Source organism: Serinus canaria, chromosome 10 (assembly GCF_022539315.1).
Source record: "Serinus canaria isolate serCan28SL12 chromosome 10, serCan2020, whole genome shotgun sequence".
NCBI lineage: Eukaryota > Metazoa > Chordata > Aves > Passeriformes > Fringillidae > Serinus > Serinus canaria.
In genome coordinates this window covers 18648289-18662710 of record NC_066324.1, presented here as the reverse complement: position 1 = coordinate 18662710, position 14422 = coordinate 18648289, and the positions used below count along the sequence as shown (strand labels likewise).

The 14422-nt window shown below is 39.9% G+C and overlaps 1 protein-coding gene across 3 annotated transcripts in view; it reads left to right on the top strand.

The window, feature by feature from the left end:
* Positions 1-14422, top strand: part of DAPK2 (death associated protein kinase 2) — a 42049-nt gene that overhangs the window by 23325 nt on the left and 4302 nt on the right. Inside the window, exons 4-11 of one of the 3 annotated variants that reach the window (XR_007778532.1) lie at positions 617-755; positions 2206-2335; positions 3493-3541; positions 4227-4253; positions 7815-7967; positions 8042-8298; positions 9364-9409; positions 14245-14334. Coding sequence is in view for 1 of the 3 variants with exons in the window: in XM_009098198.4 (XP_009096446.1) it covers positions 617-755; positions 2206-2335; positions 3493-3541; positions 4227-4253; positions 7815-7967; positions 9364-9409; positions 14245-14334 (634 nt within the window). In the remaining 2 variants the exon portion in view is untranslated. Of the gene's footprint in view, positions 1-616; positions 756-2205; positions 2336-3492; positions 3542-4226; positions 4254-7814; positions 7968-8041; positions 8299-9363; positions 9410-10308; positions 10326-14244; positions 14335-14422 lie in introns of those variants that run through there. The other 2 variants (XR_007778533.1, XM_009098198.4) reach the window with 2 other exon arrangements.

The window sequence follows — 14422 nt, the reverse complement described above, 5'->3', positions numbered from 1 at the left end:
ATTTTGATGTGAAAACTCATAGTAACTAAGAGCGCTTTCTTGATTTGGGAAAACTGGTTTTGATACCCTCCAGCCTGCTGCAATCAACTTTCTTCTTAAAAAATTCAGCACCAAGGAAATCCTTTCCTGTTATGTCAGGCAGGAATCTGTAGTAGAACAGGGTAATGGCTGTTCTGTAAAGAAAAGAGATTCTGTTGGCGCATTTTACTACCTCAGGTTCTGATGGGAGCTGCTGAGAAAAGTAATTCTTCAGCAGTTGCTGACTCTTACAACTTGTTCATACAAAACAAAAACATTGAAAAATAGCAATTGAAGTTGCTAAGTTGACCTTTTGAAATAGCATGTCTGGGGATTCAGCAAACAATGTAACTCCAGACCTTTGTGATCCTTGCAGCATCAATGGAAAAGCCAGTCCTTAATTTACAGGGAAGAGAGCTGAAGCCAAAAGAAGGTTTGGGCACACCTGGGACCAGAACACAGAACTTGTGGTTGTCTGCATGAGGAGACTTTTTCTAACTGTATTGAGGTTCTTTGCTGCTTTAGTTTTCTTTGCTTGCATTAATGTTATGGATTACAGTGCAGGAGATAACAGGATGTTTTTTGGTGTGTTTTTCAGGGTTTCTGGAGGAGAACTTTTTGACTTCCTGGCGCAGAAGGAGTCTTTGAGTGAAGAGGAAGCAACCAGGTTCATCAAGCAGATTTTGGATGGTGTGAATTACCTTCACTCTAAGAAAATTGCTCACTTTGATCTAAAGGTAAAGATGTTGATTTAGGCTTTGGCTGATCTGTAGCTGCTAATTTTGATATTTAATATGGGTAAGGTCAGGTGTTCACTGAAGATGTTGCAAGAATTGCAAGACAGAAACCAGAAAGCATAAGTAAAGAATCATTAAACTGGCAGTGACTATCAAATGACCTATTGTGTATTCACTTAATAACTCTCCTGGGTTTTAAAGGACTGGGTGTGGAGTTTAGCAAGTGTTAAATTAGAGATGTATTTTTAAGCAGTGATCTGATCAGTTAGAGGATGGTTCATAATTATCTCATCATTTGACAGGGCTCCATTGCCTGCAGTGGAGCTATAATGTTTTATACCACTGGACTGTTTTATACCACCTAAGGAATAAAACAGTCCTCCACGAGGTAGAGACAGTGATATTTTCTATATCAGTCTGTTCTGTCTGTTCTAAAGAAGCTTACCTTATGTGTCTGTGGTGAACAAATATATGCCCTAGATCCATGAAAGAAAACCAGGCTTTTTACCCTGAGGCTAAAACATGGTTGGTCCAATGACTGTGAGAATAAATTATTCATATGCTCTGTTTCCCAGTGCAGCTCTGACTGAGAGAATGTGTTAGCAGGAGCAACTTCCACGTTAGATTCTGCTGTGGAAAAGCCAGGCAGCTGCCAGCAGGGAATCAGACTCTCTCACTGCTGCCCTTGATGTTATGATTAAGTTATGACAGATTAATGCATTAGAGCTCATCATGGGAGATAAATTGAACCCATAGTTTACTCTCAAACCTGTGAATTCAGGCCATGGTAGGGAGTAGCTGAGGCTGAGAATTTTAGTTGAAGGACAGGACTTTATGAAATATGTTGGATCTGGTAAAAAAGTAAAGTCTGTGGTTAAACATGTTAGTTTTGATTTCACGGTTCAAGCTTCAGCTTTTTCATACAGTGCTGTGAGAATGCCACATGTTATTTTAATAGCTTGATATGACGTAGGACCTCTGGTCCCAACTGTTTGCATTTTCTGGACTGTTCAGCTGGTAAATCCTGAATCTTTTCTTGGCTTTGTTGCAGTTGTGAATTTAGTCTCATGGAGAAGTTGGTTTTTCCTTCCCTGAATAGGTTCAGCATTTACCAAAACATCTTCCATTGGCTTACAATACAGTATAGAGTCAACTGGGCAAATACTGTGAAGTGTAAATTCCAAGAACTGATCAGTAAAATTGCTGTCAGCAAAATATTGTGCAGTGCAGCTGTCACTCACGTCTGGGCAGTAGCATTTTGTCTGCAAACACCTGAATTGCTTCAGCTGCGTACTACCTCAATCAAAAGAACTGTAAATGGCTAAGCACAGGGATGTTTTACTTGTTCTATGATGATGTATATGCAAAGGAAAAAAAGCACTTGAAAACTCTGTTACTTTCCAAGATATTAATATTTTAATAACTTAGATCTATCTTTTGTCATTTTTAGCCTGAAAACATTATGCTTCTAGACAAGAATATCCCTATTCCACACATCAAACTCATTGACTTTGGCCTGGCTCACAAAATAGAAGATGGAGTTGAATTTAAAAATATATTTGGAACCCCAGAATTCGTAGGTGAGTGACATGTTCCTTTGTCTTAGATTGCAAATTTCAGAGGAAGTCGAGACATCTTGTCAAAGTTAAAAATTCAGGGATAGAAGTAGTTTTGATCTTATTTCTGTCAAGGCCATTTAAATCTAGAGGTTTACATTATTTTTCTGGAATAAGCAAAGGTGCTTTCTGTAAACCAGATGTACTACTCCTGTGAGATTAGCCTGCTGCCAAATAAATATTTAGAGATGTAAATTCAGGATTGAGATTGTGAAGCTCTGCATATATAAATTATAATCTTTTTACTTGTTGCCTGGGATAAGTAGATCTCAGCGTAGTGGTACATGAGTACACAATTACATGGGTATCTGTCACTGCTTTCTAAATAAGACCACCTCACACTGTACACCTGCTGAGTACCCTCATCTCCCCTTACATTTTTCCATGTTGTTCTCTTTTTGTTCCTCACTGCTCGTAATTCTGATCTGTCTCGCCTGGATTTTGGGTTAATCCTGCTCCTTTCTACTAGTTTCTATTTTGGAATTTGTTTGGGGGCTTGGTAGAGAATTGTACTTAATATTCCAATTAAACACAGCTGTTACAGATCATTTTTTTCAGCTTATTTCACCTTTGCTCTTTTCTCTTGCATGCAGTCTTATATGGGAATGTTCTCCAATGAGGAAATGTTTCTTGTAAAGATAATAGAGTATGACATGGATAGCAGTGTAGTCTGGCAAGTAATTTCAACCTCTTGCTCAAGAGCTCTTTCTGAATGGCATTTGTGAAGTTGCTATAATGGCACCAGTTAAAAAACAAAACAAAAGCTCATGCTTAGGGGCAGCAGCATTCTTGGGAGGTGAAATAATTTGTTTTTTGTTGTAATTTACAGTATAGTTACTATGTAATTTAATACTATATAATATATAATATAATACTATACTATATAATATAATAAAGTCTGTTTTACCCTTATTCTTGAGTTGCATTATGCTCCAAGTTATGCTCTGTAATCTCCTCTGAAGAGTTGTGAACTTGAACTCCTATTTGGGCTGTAAAATTATAACCAATGTATGTTGTAACTAACTTTTCCCTCTTCCCCTTGGTAATTCTTGGCCTGCTACTCCAGCCTGGTTAAAATTTGTTACTTAAGTTTCTGCTGTTTGATTAAACGTTTCTTACAGCTCCAGAAATTGTAAACTATGAACCACTGGGACTAGCTGCAGACATGTGGTAAGTTTTATAATGTGTTTGTGCATTCTTTTCCTGGTTACTGTACAATTACTGTTTCCTATTTTGCTCTTAATAGAATCCATTGCACCACAACAAATTAAAAAAAAAAAAAAAAAAAAAAAAAACTTAAATACAGTTAATGAGTCTTTGTTCTGTCATTCTATTTTTATACATTCTTTTAAATTAAAAGATAAACATTTAATTTCTGCAAAATTACATTGAAAAACCTTTATGATGGCAGTTCCAGAGTTAACTGTTTGCCACTGTCCACACAGAGGAGCACTCTGAGAAGGAAACATGCTCCTGCAGAGCTTGTGACAGCTTTATTTGTAAGAGCCTTCCATGCAGAGGAGACCTGCGTACTAATGTAATGGGAAGGCAGGCAAAAGAGGTCACCCCAAATCTAACATCCTGTTTCTGCTCCTCTGTGTTTCATGTGTACACTGTAGTAAGTACCCACTGAGTAGAAATACACAGAAACTTCCAATATCCACTCCTTGATGTTACATGTAAAATAATTTTTTTCCTCAAAACCGCATTCTGTAAAAGATGTTAGCAGTTATCTAAGGTCACAATGGCTCTCCTGCCTCTATTGCAGCTACTACTGACTGTTGTGTATTCTGCACATTAGGAAGAATACTGGTCATGTAGAACCCCTGCAACTAATGTCCTTTTTTTTTTTTAGGAGCATAGGAGTCATCACCTATATACTGTGAGTACAACAGATTTACTCCTGTAGAAATAGAAACTTTCCTAAAGGTCTGTTGCACTAGTACAGAACAGTTCTCCCACAGCCTTTTCAATTTAAAATAAGGAGTAAAAAAAGAGGGGCATTCTGAGCAGAAGAAAAACAAATGTCCCTGGCATCACTAGGCATTTCTGCATTTAATGGGATTTCATCCAAATGGTAGAGGATGGAAAAGCTGAGAGGATTAATAGCTCCTGGAATGACTGTGAGCTACCAGCATGAGAGCATAGAAACAGAAAGTGTAAGTCCCATTTACAAGTTGGATTATTTCAGGTGGAAATGGTGAGTTTTTATTTGCTTGTAAAGGCAGCAGTCTAGATTATTATGCATAAGTAAGGTCAAAAAGGGGAATTTAAGCTCAAAGAGGAGCAGAGAAGTTGACCCTGGAAGCTGAGAATTCAACTTACAGGAGAAAAAAAAGGGTTTATTAAAGCTAGTAAAGCAAAGGTTGGTTGGAGAGATCATTATAGCCAGTAGGCATAAAGGAAAAATGGATCACAGAATACTTTTTAGATACAGATTCTCTTTAGAAGAAAAGTGTGTCAACTGGTGGTGAATAAATAAAAGGAGGGACTATGATGTGCTCAAGCTCTCAATGAAATGAGTTTCTGTGGGCATCTGAGGACAAGCAGTTGAGAGTTTTAAGATGGAGCTTGACAACTTGGGAAACTGCTTGTGTGACAATGGATGCATGCAACAGAGGAACAGCACTCCTTGCTTTTCCTCTCATTCGACATGAGAATTGCAGGAGTGGACAGTGATCCTTGATCCTAAGTAGTTCCATCAAAATCCTGAGACTCCTGGGGAGTGGGGAGCTGACACTGCTTGCTGGGAATGTCGCACCCGTAGCTTTGGCTGTTCCTTGTGATATTCAGAGTAATAACTTTCTGCCAGACTTGAAGAAGGTGGACTCCTGTATTAGATGGATTTGCACTACACATTTCAGGCATCAGGACAAGTACAGAGCCTGTGCATAAGGGTTAGACCCCAAAATCTGTAAAAGAAAGGTAGGGTCTGAGGAATCAGATTCACTGCAACAGATTCCCTTCTTTTCTGCAGTGCAAAGAAAAGTTTGGGGTATTGGTTGAGCCCAAGCTCAGGTAAAGGGATTTAAAATACAGTCCAGTCCCTTTTTTATTTATCAGCACTCTGATCTGCACGGACACACCTGTACTTGCCAGGACATTAAACTTTGTGAATTTGTAAAATGGGTATTCCTGTTTGATGAGAGGAAAACTTAGGAGTTGAGGTCAAGCAGCAGGTGGGAATACTTAGCATGTGATTAGAGATGCACAGAGCTGCTCCTCAGGTCTTCCTGTTATACTGAGGGGTCTGTGCTGGGACAGAGTAAGGGAGCAGTTCCTGTACTGCATCCAGCACAGGAGTTCTGTTTTACCTTGGCTACTAATGATTGTTGTGGTCATTAAGGTAGAAAAATGTCTCCATACAAATGATCAGAAAAAAAGAGCATGCTTTTTACAATGGGAGGGATCAGCTTGCATGATAGGCTATGGATGAGAAATTTGCATGCCTTCAACTCAATATTGCCTCCTAATTTTAAAGCCTTTTGCTCAGAAGTGTTCTGAATAATTGGGGTGTGTCTATGGTACCACCTACTTTAGCAAACATGGCAGCAGTCAAATGGATGCCATCATCAGGTGTGGAGTTCAAAATGTATCTAAGTCCTCCATCCAGTAACTCTGCAGTGATTCAGTGGGTTATAAGGGCAAAGCCTTTATTACTGAGGTCTGCTGGTACATGTTTACAGACAGAGTCAGGACATAACAAAAGCCAGTTGCATTGGATATTAGGATTTAAGAATCCCATTTCACAGATTTCAAAACTGAGCCCCAAAGAGAAAAAAAAGAATCAAATAATAGAGGACTGTTGATTTTGACTTCCAAAAAAGGGCCAGGAGGTGGAATTACAGCTGCTTCATGGCATAATTTGGGGAAAAGGAAAAGAAGCCAAGGCCCTAGGGCAGGTTTCCAAGTTTCAGTTTTGGAGCAAAGTTCATGGTCTGTGGAGAGGTGCCTACTTGTAGCCAGCAGAAATGGAAGCAAGGCTTAAGAGAAAGTATGTAAAACCCCTTAAGAATTGGGACTGACTGTGGTTTATGGGATGAAATTTTCTGCACCAAGGACAACTGGAGGACCTCACTCATGCTCTCTTGCCTGTGCCAGATGCTTTGGTGGTGTTGTGGTGTTGTGTGATTGTAGAGGGGGGAGGAAGCAGTTTATGCACTTGAGTGTTCATTCCATGGATAAAATCACATCTGGTAGGTGGGGATTGGGCTCAAAGGCTTGGGTGGTCCCATCTAACTTTCTGCTTATCCCCCAATATTCCCAATCAACCTGATGGTGGCAATACAGACAAGGTAAAAAGTCTGTTGCGAGTGGGATCATGTAAGCAAATGGTTTAGTATTCAGAACCTCAGTTTAGTTCCCTGGAATTTGCTGCAGTCCTGTTTTGAGCCTGCTGCATCCTGAAACTGTTATCAAAGCTGGACATAATAGATAAGCACAATAATAGCCCAAAGAATATAAGAAAAGGGTTGAGATCAGTCTCCTTGATATAAATAACATTTCCTGTAAACCAGACTTTTGCAAGTCAGCATCTCTGTGTTGGGAGAAGAGGAGCCTGGAGGAAAGGCAGGGTAGGAGGGGTCTGGGATAACTCTGTTCTGACACAAGTTTTATGGAGCAGAGGTGCAGAGTCATCAAAGATGAAGGTTGATAGTCACAGATGAGAGATGGGCAAAGCAGGAGGAAACTTTTTTCTTAAATCAAGAATGGCATTTTATTATGATGCTAGGTGGCATTTTATTATGATACTGTCTCCATTACATCCTTGCAGTTGGAGCAGGTGCCGAGAGAAAGAAATTTTGTGTTGTTCTGAAACACTTGGATTTTATTGCAGCCAAAGCCCTTTTGCTTGCGGATTCCTTTTACTGAGCAGCATGGCCCTGCCTCTCCAGTGGAGCTGGCTCCTAGGCAAGGCCATGTGCCTGACTTCTGATCATATGAGAGAAAGGTCTCTTGGTTGGACCTACTGTGCAGAGAACTCATCAGCAGCTTTGCAGACAGAAAAGAAGTAGGGACAGAGCTTTTCCTTCCTGAAGAAAATCTATAGAAAAACTATCAGCTTGAAGGTTATAGAAGCTGCAGCCTGGTAGTCTTTGTGGACTCACAGGGATAGAGACTCTCCTGAGCTGAAACTTTTTCTAGTTTGATTAGCAATGACTTAAATGAGACACTCAGGAGAGGAGAATCTGTGCATTTCTCTCTGTGTGCATGCATTAGTGCTCCACTAGCGACTTTCAATGCAAGTCTGGCTCAGCTAAGTGAGCCACAGCTGTAGAGAGCCAAAGCTGGCCATGTTTTTTCCTACATGGCAGAGGTGCTTCAACACAAGATCCACTCTTAGCACAAATGTCCTAAGAGTATATTCCACGGTCACTGTAATTTCATTAGGGGACTTCTGCTGTTTATTTTACCAACTGATTCCTCTTTCTGGCTTATCTAGGCTTAGTGGTGCATCACCTTTCCTTGGAGAAACTAAACAAGAAACACTTGCCAACATCACAGCTGTGAATTACGATTTTGATGAAGAATTTTTCAGCAATACTAGTGACCTCGCAAAAGACTTTATTCAGAAACTACTGGTGAAAGATACACGGTAATCAAATATTCAGAAAGACGCACTTATCTCTAAAATAAACCTAGTGAAATGTGGCTTGACAAGTGAAAAAGCTTTTTTTGCAGTGTGTATTGCCAGTCAAGAGCAAGACAGGAGGATGCTGCTGTGACCCTAGTTAATCACTGCATCCAGATGCCCTGAGGAAAGGAACCAAATCTCAGCTAAATGTCATGTTCAGGACTCAATTCTCACCTGAGTCAACCTGGCGCAATAGGGTGTACCTGAAGGGCTGAAAATGATGTACACAATTTTGAGTTCAGGGTAACAACCACTCCACTACTTCAGTTTCTTATGAACTACTTCCATGAAGGTAATACTATCCCAGAATATTCCCCCAGTGGTGCAATGCCAGAAAAATCAGTACATGTGCTGATATGGAGTTGTTCTGTCTCTGTATCTGTGGCAGTCACCTAGGGTTTGTGTGACAGTTGTGCAGATCTTTGTTCCCAGTTTACAAGAACCACAGGTTTTTGGGTTTTTGTTTTTTGGTTGTTGGTTTGTTTTGGTTTGTTTGTTTTACTTGCTTTTAATACAGTGCACACCGAGGTAGCATCTCCTTCCCTGTAACCTTCTTTGTCCTGGAGGAAAGTCAGACCATTGTGATTCTTTCTAATGGCTTCATCAGGGGAGAAAATAGCTACGAGAGAGAAGGAGCTGTTCAATGAAGATTCTGTAAATCATCAGGCCTCAGTGTGGGGTAGAGTAGGTGTTTGATGAGAGTTTTGCACAACTCTAGCAGCTCCAAGGAGAAGTCAGTGCTGTTGGTATTTGTCCCGTGTGCAGCAATGCTGTGTTTCTGTCTTTGATTCTCAGTGCTCTTAACACGCTGTTCACCAAACTGCTACAAGGCAGAAGGAAGTTAGGTTTGATCCACTTTGATTAGGTTTGCAGTATTCCTCTCAGAAATGCTGCTTTCAGGAAACAACAGCTCCTGCAGTGCTGTAATACCGTGTTCTAGAGGACAGCTTTGGTGTAATTACTGTTGACGACCTCTGGTATAATTATTCTTGATTCAGACACAGATGTATCAAAGGTGTATAGCAAGAATGTATTTTCTAAGCACGTCGGATGAACAAAACAAAGGAATGTTGTATAACTTTTTATGGAAGGGTGCACAAAACTACAGGAAGATTTTGATGAAATAAGAATTAAAGTTGTGTGGAGAGCTACCTACTGAAATTTAGAACAGTAACTAAACTGCACACGAGCAGTGTGCCTCAGGGAGAAGCATAACCTTGAATTTTGAGGGTTTTTCCTGGAATTATCCTGATAAAGCCTTCATAGGAAGCCCGGGAAGAGTGTGGGTCAATGGACTTCTGTACCAAGTATTTATCATTCAAGTCTTTGGGGTTTTTTTTGTGTTGTTGTTTTTTAGGAAGCGGCTTACAATTCAGGAAGCTCTGTCTCATCCATGGATAACGGTAAGACTGAATAAAGAAAAAGACCTTGTTGTTTTTTTCCATGAGCAAAGCAGAGATCATATTCTCACCCTTACTGGTGTGTTAAATGGAAAACTGCCCCCTAAGTACTTTGTGATGCACAAAGAGATGTACAGGGAGAAAATTGCTTGGGTCTGACCAAATCCTTGGATTTCTGAAAATTATTTCCTTTATTATGATAACGTTCAAAAAGAGAGTAACAAAGCTCTGATGTTTATTGCACATTACAGTATCCCATATTGGACTGGGCTTTGCATTTTTCCATTCCTCTCTGTTTGCATGAGTATATACTGTGTGTTGGCTTTCTTGAATTGAGAGTTGACTGCAATCAATATAGAAAATACAATTTCTCTGGAGAGAGAGCTGCTGTGTACCCCGTGTTCTGGTTTGCTTACATTTGTGTGTCTGCATGTATTTTTTCATAAACATTGGTTGCTTATTTGGGTAAGTATTTTTTTTTCTTACTGAAAATACATTTAGCTAGACTCAGCATGACTAATGAGGATTTTTGAAATTCAGTTTTTGCTTTGCATTGCACAAAACATTAGTTGGAGTGGTATTAGGATTGTTGGTTTTTCTCCTACAAATATTGAGAGCTTTGACACTGTTAATTGCTAAAAATTAGCATGAAAATAAAATGAAGCCATGTTGTTTGCACTTATCACATTGGAATGAAAGCACTTACCACATTCAGTTCTGGGCTTAAGTGTTTGGTGTTTGTTTCTTTTAATCAAATGCACGAAGGAAAATCTTTGTGAGCAAAGAATCTCCCAGCATTGTGGAAGCTCTTTATCCCTGCATCCTTTGTGTAGAGTTTTTAAATTGCTGCTGTCTTGTAAAATGTTCAATAATATTGGTTCCTCTGTCTGACAACTCACCAGCTGAAAGATGAAACCAAAGTCCAGGAAAACAAGAAGGTGGAGAATGCACAGCTGAAGACGAAACGCCTCAGGGAGTACACCATAAAGTGCCACTCGAGCATGCCCCCCAACAACACCTACATCAACTTTGAGCGCTTTGCCCGCATTGTAGAGGACATTTCCCGTGTGGAGCAGGGTTTCAGCACCTTGGCTGCATCCCATGATTCCTTGCAGGAGGACATGGATGCTCTGCTTTCCATTTATAATGAGAAAGAAGCTTGGTATAAAGAAGAGAGTGAAAGCGTGAGGCACACACTGTCCCAGCTGAAGTATGAATACCGTAAAATGGAGTCCCTGAAAAGGCACTTGCACGATGACACTGAGGCTGTCGGCACCAGTCTCGCAGGCGTGTGCGGGAAATATGCTGAGCTGCAGAGCCAGTATGAATCCCTCAGACAGGAACTTTCTGATGAAATCAGGTGGATACAGGATTTAATGAGCAGTTTTCAACTGGAAAATGAAGCCTGTGTGAATGGAAATTTTCACTGTTTTCAACAAGGATATTAATGAATCACTAATGGAGCTGTTAAGTAGATCTTGCTGTGAAGAATTCCTTGCAGGGTTGAATCTTGATGTGACAGAATCCCATCAGTAACACTGAGATCAGGCTAAGTGCAGGGTTTGTTGCTTGTTTCAATGTACAACAGTTTAAAAAGGTTCCAGTGCATAGATTCTACACAAAAACGTGACCTAGAATTAAAGTAGGACTTCTGATGTATTGCACAAGCTGCTGACCGAGGCCATAATCTCCCAGTGGTTTGTAGTGTTCAAGTTGTTTTGGTTTTTTCCTCTGTTCAGTGTCTAAACTCACAGGAACAAGATTATCACAGTGGTATGGACACAACTAACGCCAGAACCTTTGGTATTGCCTATATTTTACTCTTCATCATGTATTACAGTTCCTAAAGATTCTAGGTAATTAACGTGGAATAAAGAATAAATCAGTCTGTACTTACTAGAAACTGGGTGCCTGTAAACTAATAAAAAGTCCCCTTATAGCATCTTTGGTTGGTTGAAGGAAACAGTTGGGTAGCCCTGCTGCAGACAGTTCTATACACCTTATGATACAAATATTTGCAAAGGTTAAATCTGTAAATTAAAGCAAATGGCATAGTAATTTAGCTAATACTGTGGAAATTCGCTGTGAAATGGCTGTCAATGAAGAATTTTAGGGTTAGTATTTAGGCCAGTTGTGCAGAGTGAATTCTTTTACCATCAAAGGTAAGGTGAATTTTAAACTAAAGGATTAATCGCCAGCTGAGTTTCCTGTCCTGTTCCGAAGAAATCCTATTCAAAAGACACCATTGGGAACTTGTAATGATCAAATGACCGTGTAATTTTGCAGTGCAAATGTCAATTTTAGACTAAGTGATAATATAGTCGTCTGGTTTGTTTTCTACAGTGAACAAGATTACAAAGCTACAACTAACTTAATCTGTGGTGTGGCATTTGAGACTAGTGTTCTTGCTATAAAGATTTTTTTCCTTAGGTTTTACAAAGTAAAAGAAAACCCAACCTTGAATCATGCCCTGCTGACTTGTATTTCAAAGAAGTCATTTGGTTTTACTGTATTAATATGCGCAGATCTACCAGTCTCATTTTTGAACACAATAAATAGTTATTTATGCAGGATGCAGTTGTTCCCTGGTGGTTAATGACTGAAAAAGATGCCAAGTTTCTGTGGGCATTTGTTGCATGGTGACTGTTGTGCAAGTACAAGAATCAGTGAGATAATAGCTCAAGTCCAGCTAGAGTGAATCTTCACATATATGTATAAGAGTATATATTTCACTGCCCCTCCTCCTTCCTCCTTTTGCAGAGAAGTAAATGACCTAAATAAACTGAATTATTGTTCTTCCTAATATGATTAGGAATAATGTTTCCTAATTTGAGATAAAAAGATAAAAGCATACTCTCATTTAATTTTTGGAGAGTATAGTGGACCCATTTACTGCCATGTCCTCATAAAGATGTGCAGAGGCTGATGCAATTCAGAATTGTGAAAACAGTTATTCACTTGGGATATTGTTTCTCCCAGGAGGAGAGATTGAAGGAGGATGGAGACTGGATGTGCTCTCTGTGGCATTGTTCTTGGCACAATATGTGAAATTTCAAAAGCTTCTCTCTAGTGTAGATAGCCAGGATGTGATCCTGGCAAGCTGGTGCTGATGGCTGGGGAGAATTGGGCTCTACTGTGACAAAGAGTATTGAGCATTTTACATGTGTCCATATTTATTGTTTCAGAATGCTTCTGCAGGTTCCTTTGAGCAGGAAGACCCATTAAAAACTGTCCAGGAGAACTGGAACACTGGGTTTTATTGTCAGGGGGAGAGAGCCTTAATTCCTAAAATGTTACTTAAAGCCTAGTGGGAGTTAGAATTTGCAGAAAACACTCTCAAGAAAGAGAGTCTGCCTCCCCACAGCTATGATCTCATATTCTTTGTTCATATTGATTTTCTTAATGAGCAAATGCACTGGCACGATGAGAAGGAGCATTAAATGAGGCCACCTTGTTCCTGAGCATATTTGGGTGAGGGCAGTGTTGTTGTGACTCTGTCCTTGAGGCTAATCCACTGCTTTTGAGAAGAGATCCTGGTGATTTGAGAGAATGACAAGGTCACTGGGTTGCAGTGGCCTTAAAAGGAAGAGGTGGTTATTAGCAGTCTGCAGTAAAGTGAGTTATTTAGAGTCGGTGATGGTTCTGCTGCTGAAAGGGCACTGGGAAATTTTTCATAATGATTGTGCAGCTGACATTTGACCAGTGACATTTTTTCCACTTCAAATTGATTTCTGCTCGCCTGTTGCACCAAGCTGGCTGTTTGCAGCATGAGGAAATTATATTTAATGCCTAACTGTCCCAGTTCTGTTGAATGCAAATGGTGTGTACATCTAAATGAGAAGGGGGCCCAGCTGATAGCTTGGCTCCTAGAAGTGCTGCTGAGATAGCTGCAAAAATGCTAAACCTACAGCATTTGATGAGAAGAGTGAATTTGTTGTCTCAAACATTTTAAATTATTTTGCTGAAAAAGATGTTTAAATACTCACTGATGTGTTTTCCATTCTCCTTTGGTACTCTTGCTGTTTCAGGTACATGCCTTGGCTGCATTCCAGTCCAGTTCAGTACAGATATTTCTGTGTTATCCACCTCCTCCATATGCAGATCAGAATGGCTGGAATGATTGTCACTCTGTACTCTTTGAAGGGCTGATTCCTGGTCTTTCTCTTTTCACTCATGTCTGATCTGGCTTTGAACCATTTCTTTCTTGCAATCTGTGAGATTTGGTTTTAAAGTTTATGCAAACTTTTAGGTACTTTTGGAATTGAAATGTGCTTCATTTTCAGAAGGATTTGTGGAACATCTGCTCCTTAACACCAGGTTGACATCCAAGTGCTAGGCACATGTCTGAATTTGGATCTAAATTCTTCTTTATACCTGTTTTTCAATCGTCAGATATTGCAATTATTTTATTGCCTGGGTGTCAATGCCTTGTGCTCTCATACTCTGGCTATGGTTAAAGGACAAAGCTGAAGGTTTTTCAGATAGCATGTATCCTTATCACTAATACTACATGACAGCTACCTTTGTTCCATTTTATTACAGTGATGTCATCTAGAGAAAAGGGAGATGGGGCAGGTGTGAGCAAGAAGCACCTTAGCAACTTTACAAAGTGAAAGCATAGCCTTAGCACCCACTAGTTTTAGGATTTTATTTGCGATCAAAAGGGTCCTGTCTAGTCCCAGAGCTGGCTAGATTTATTTCTTTTTCTTCTGCTTTTACCTGTAGGAATCCGTACCTTCCCCATCTTTCTTTCTGTCAGCTCCAGTGCACGTGAGGTATCTTGCATATTTTATGCACCAAAGGGAGCTGAAGAATAAAATTGCTCTTTTATCTTCCAGCCCATGGACAAGCAACAGGCTTTGGTTCGGAAATCATCTGTGGTTAACATGGAAAACTTCAAAAGGCAATATGCTAGAAGGCGATGGAAGGTATGACAACGAGCCTTTAATCCTTCTCACATATGGCTTCCCACGCCTGATGAGATCAGTGGGCAAGATAGAGCTTGAACGTAAAATT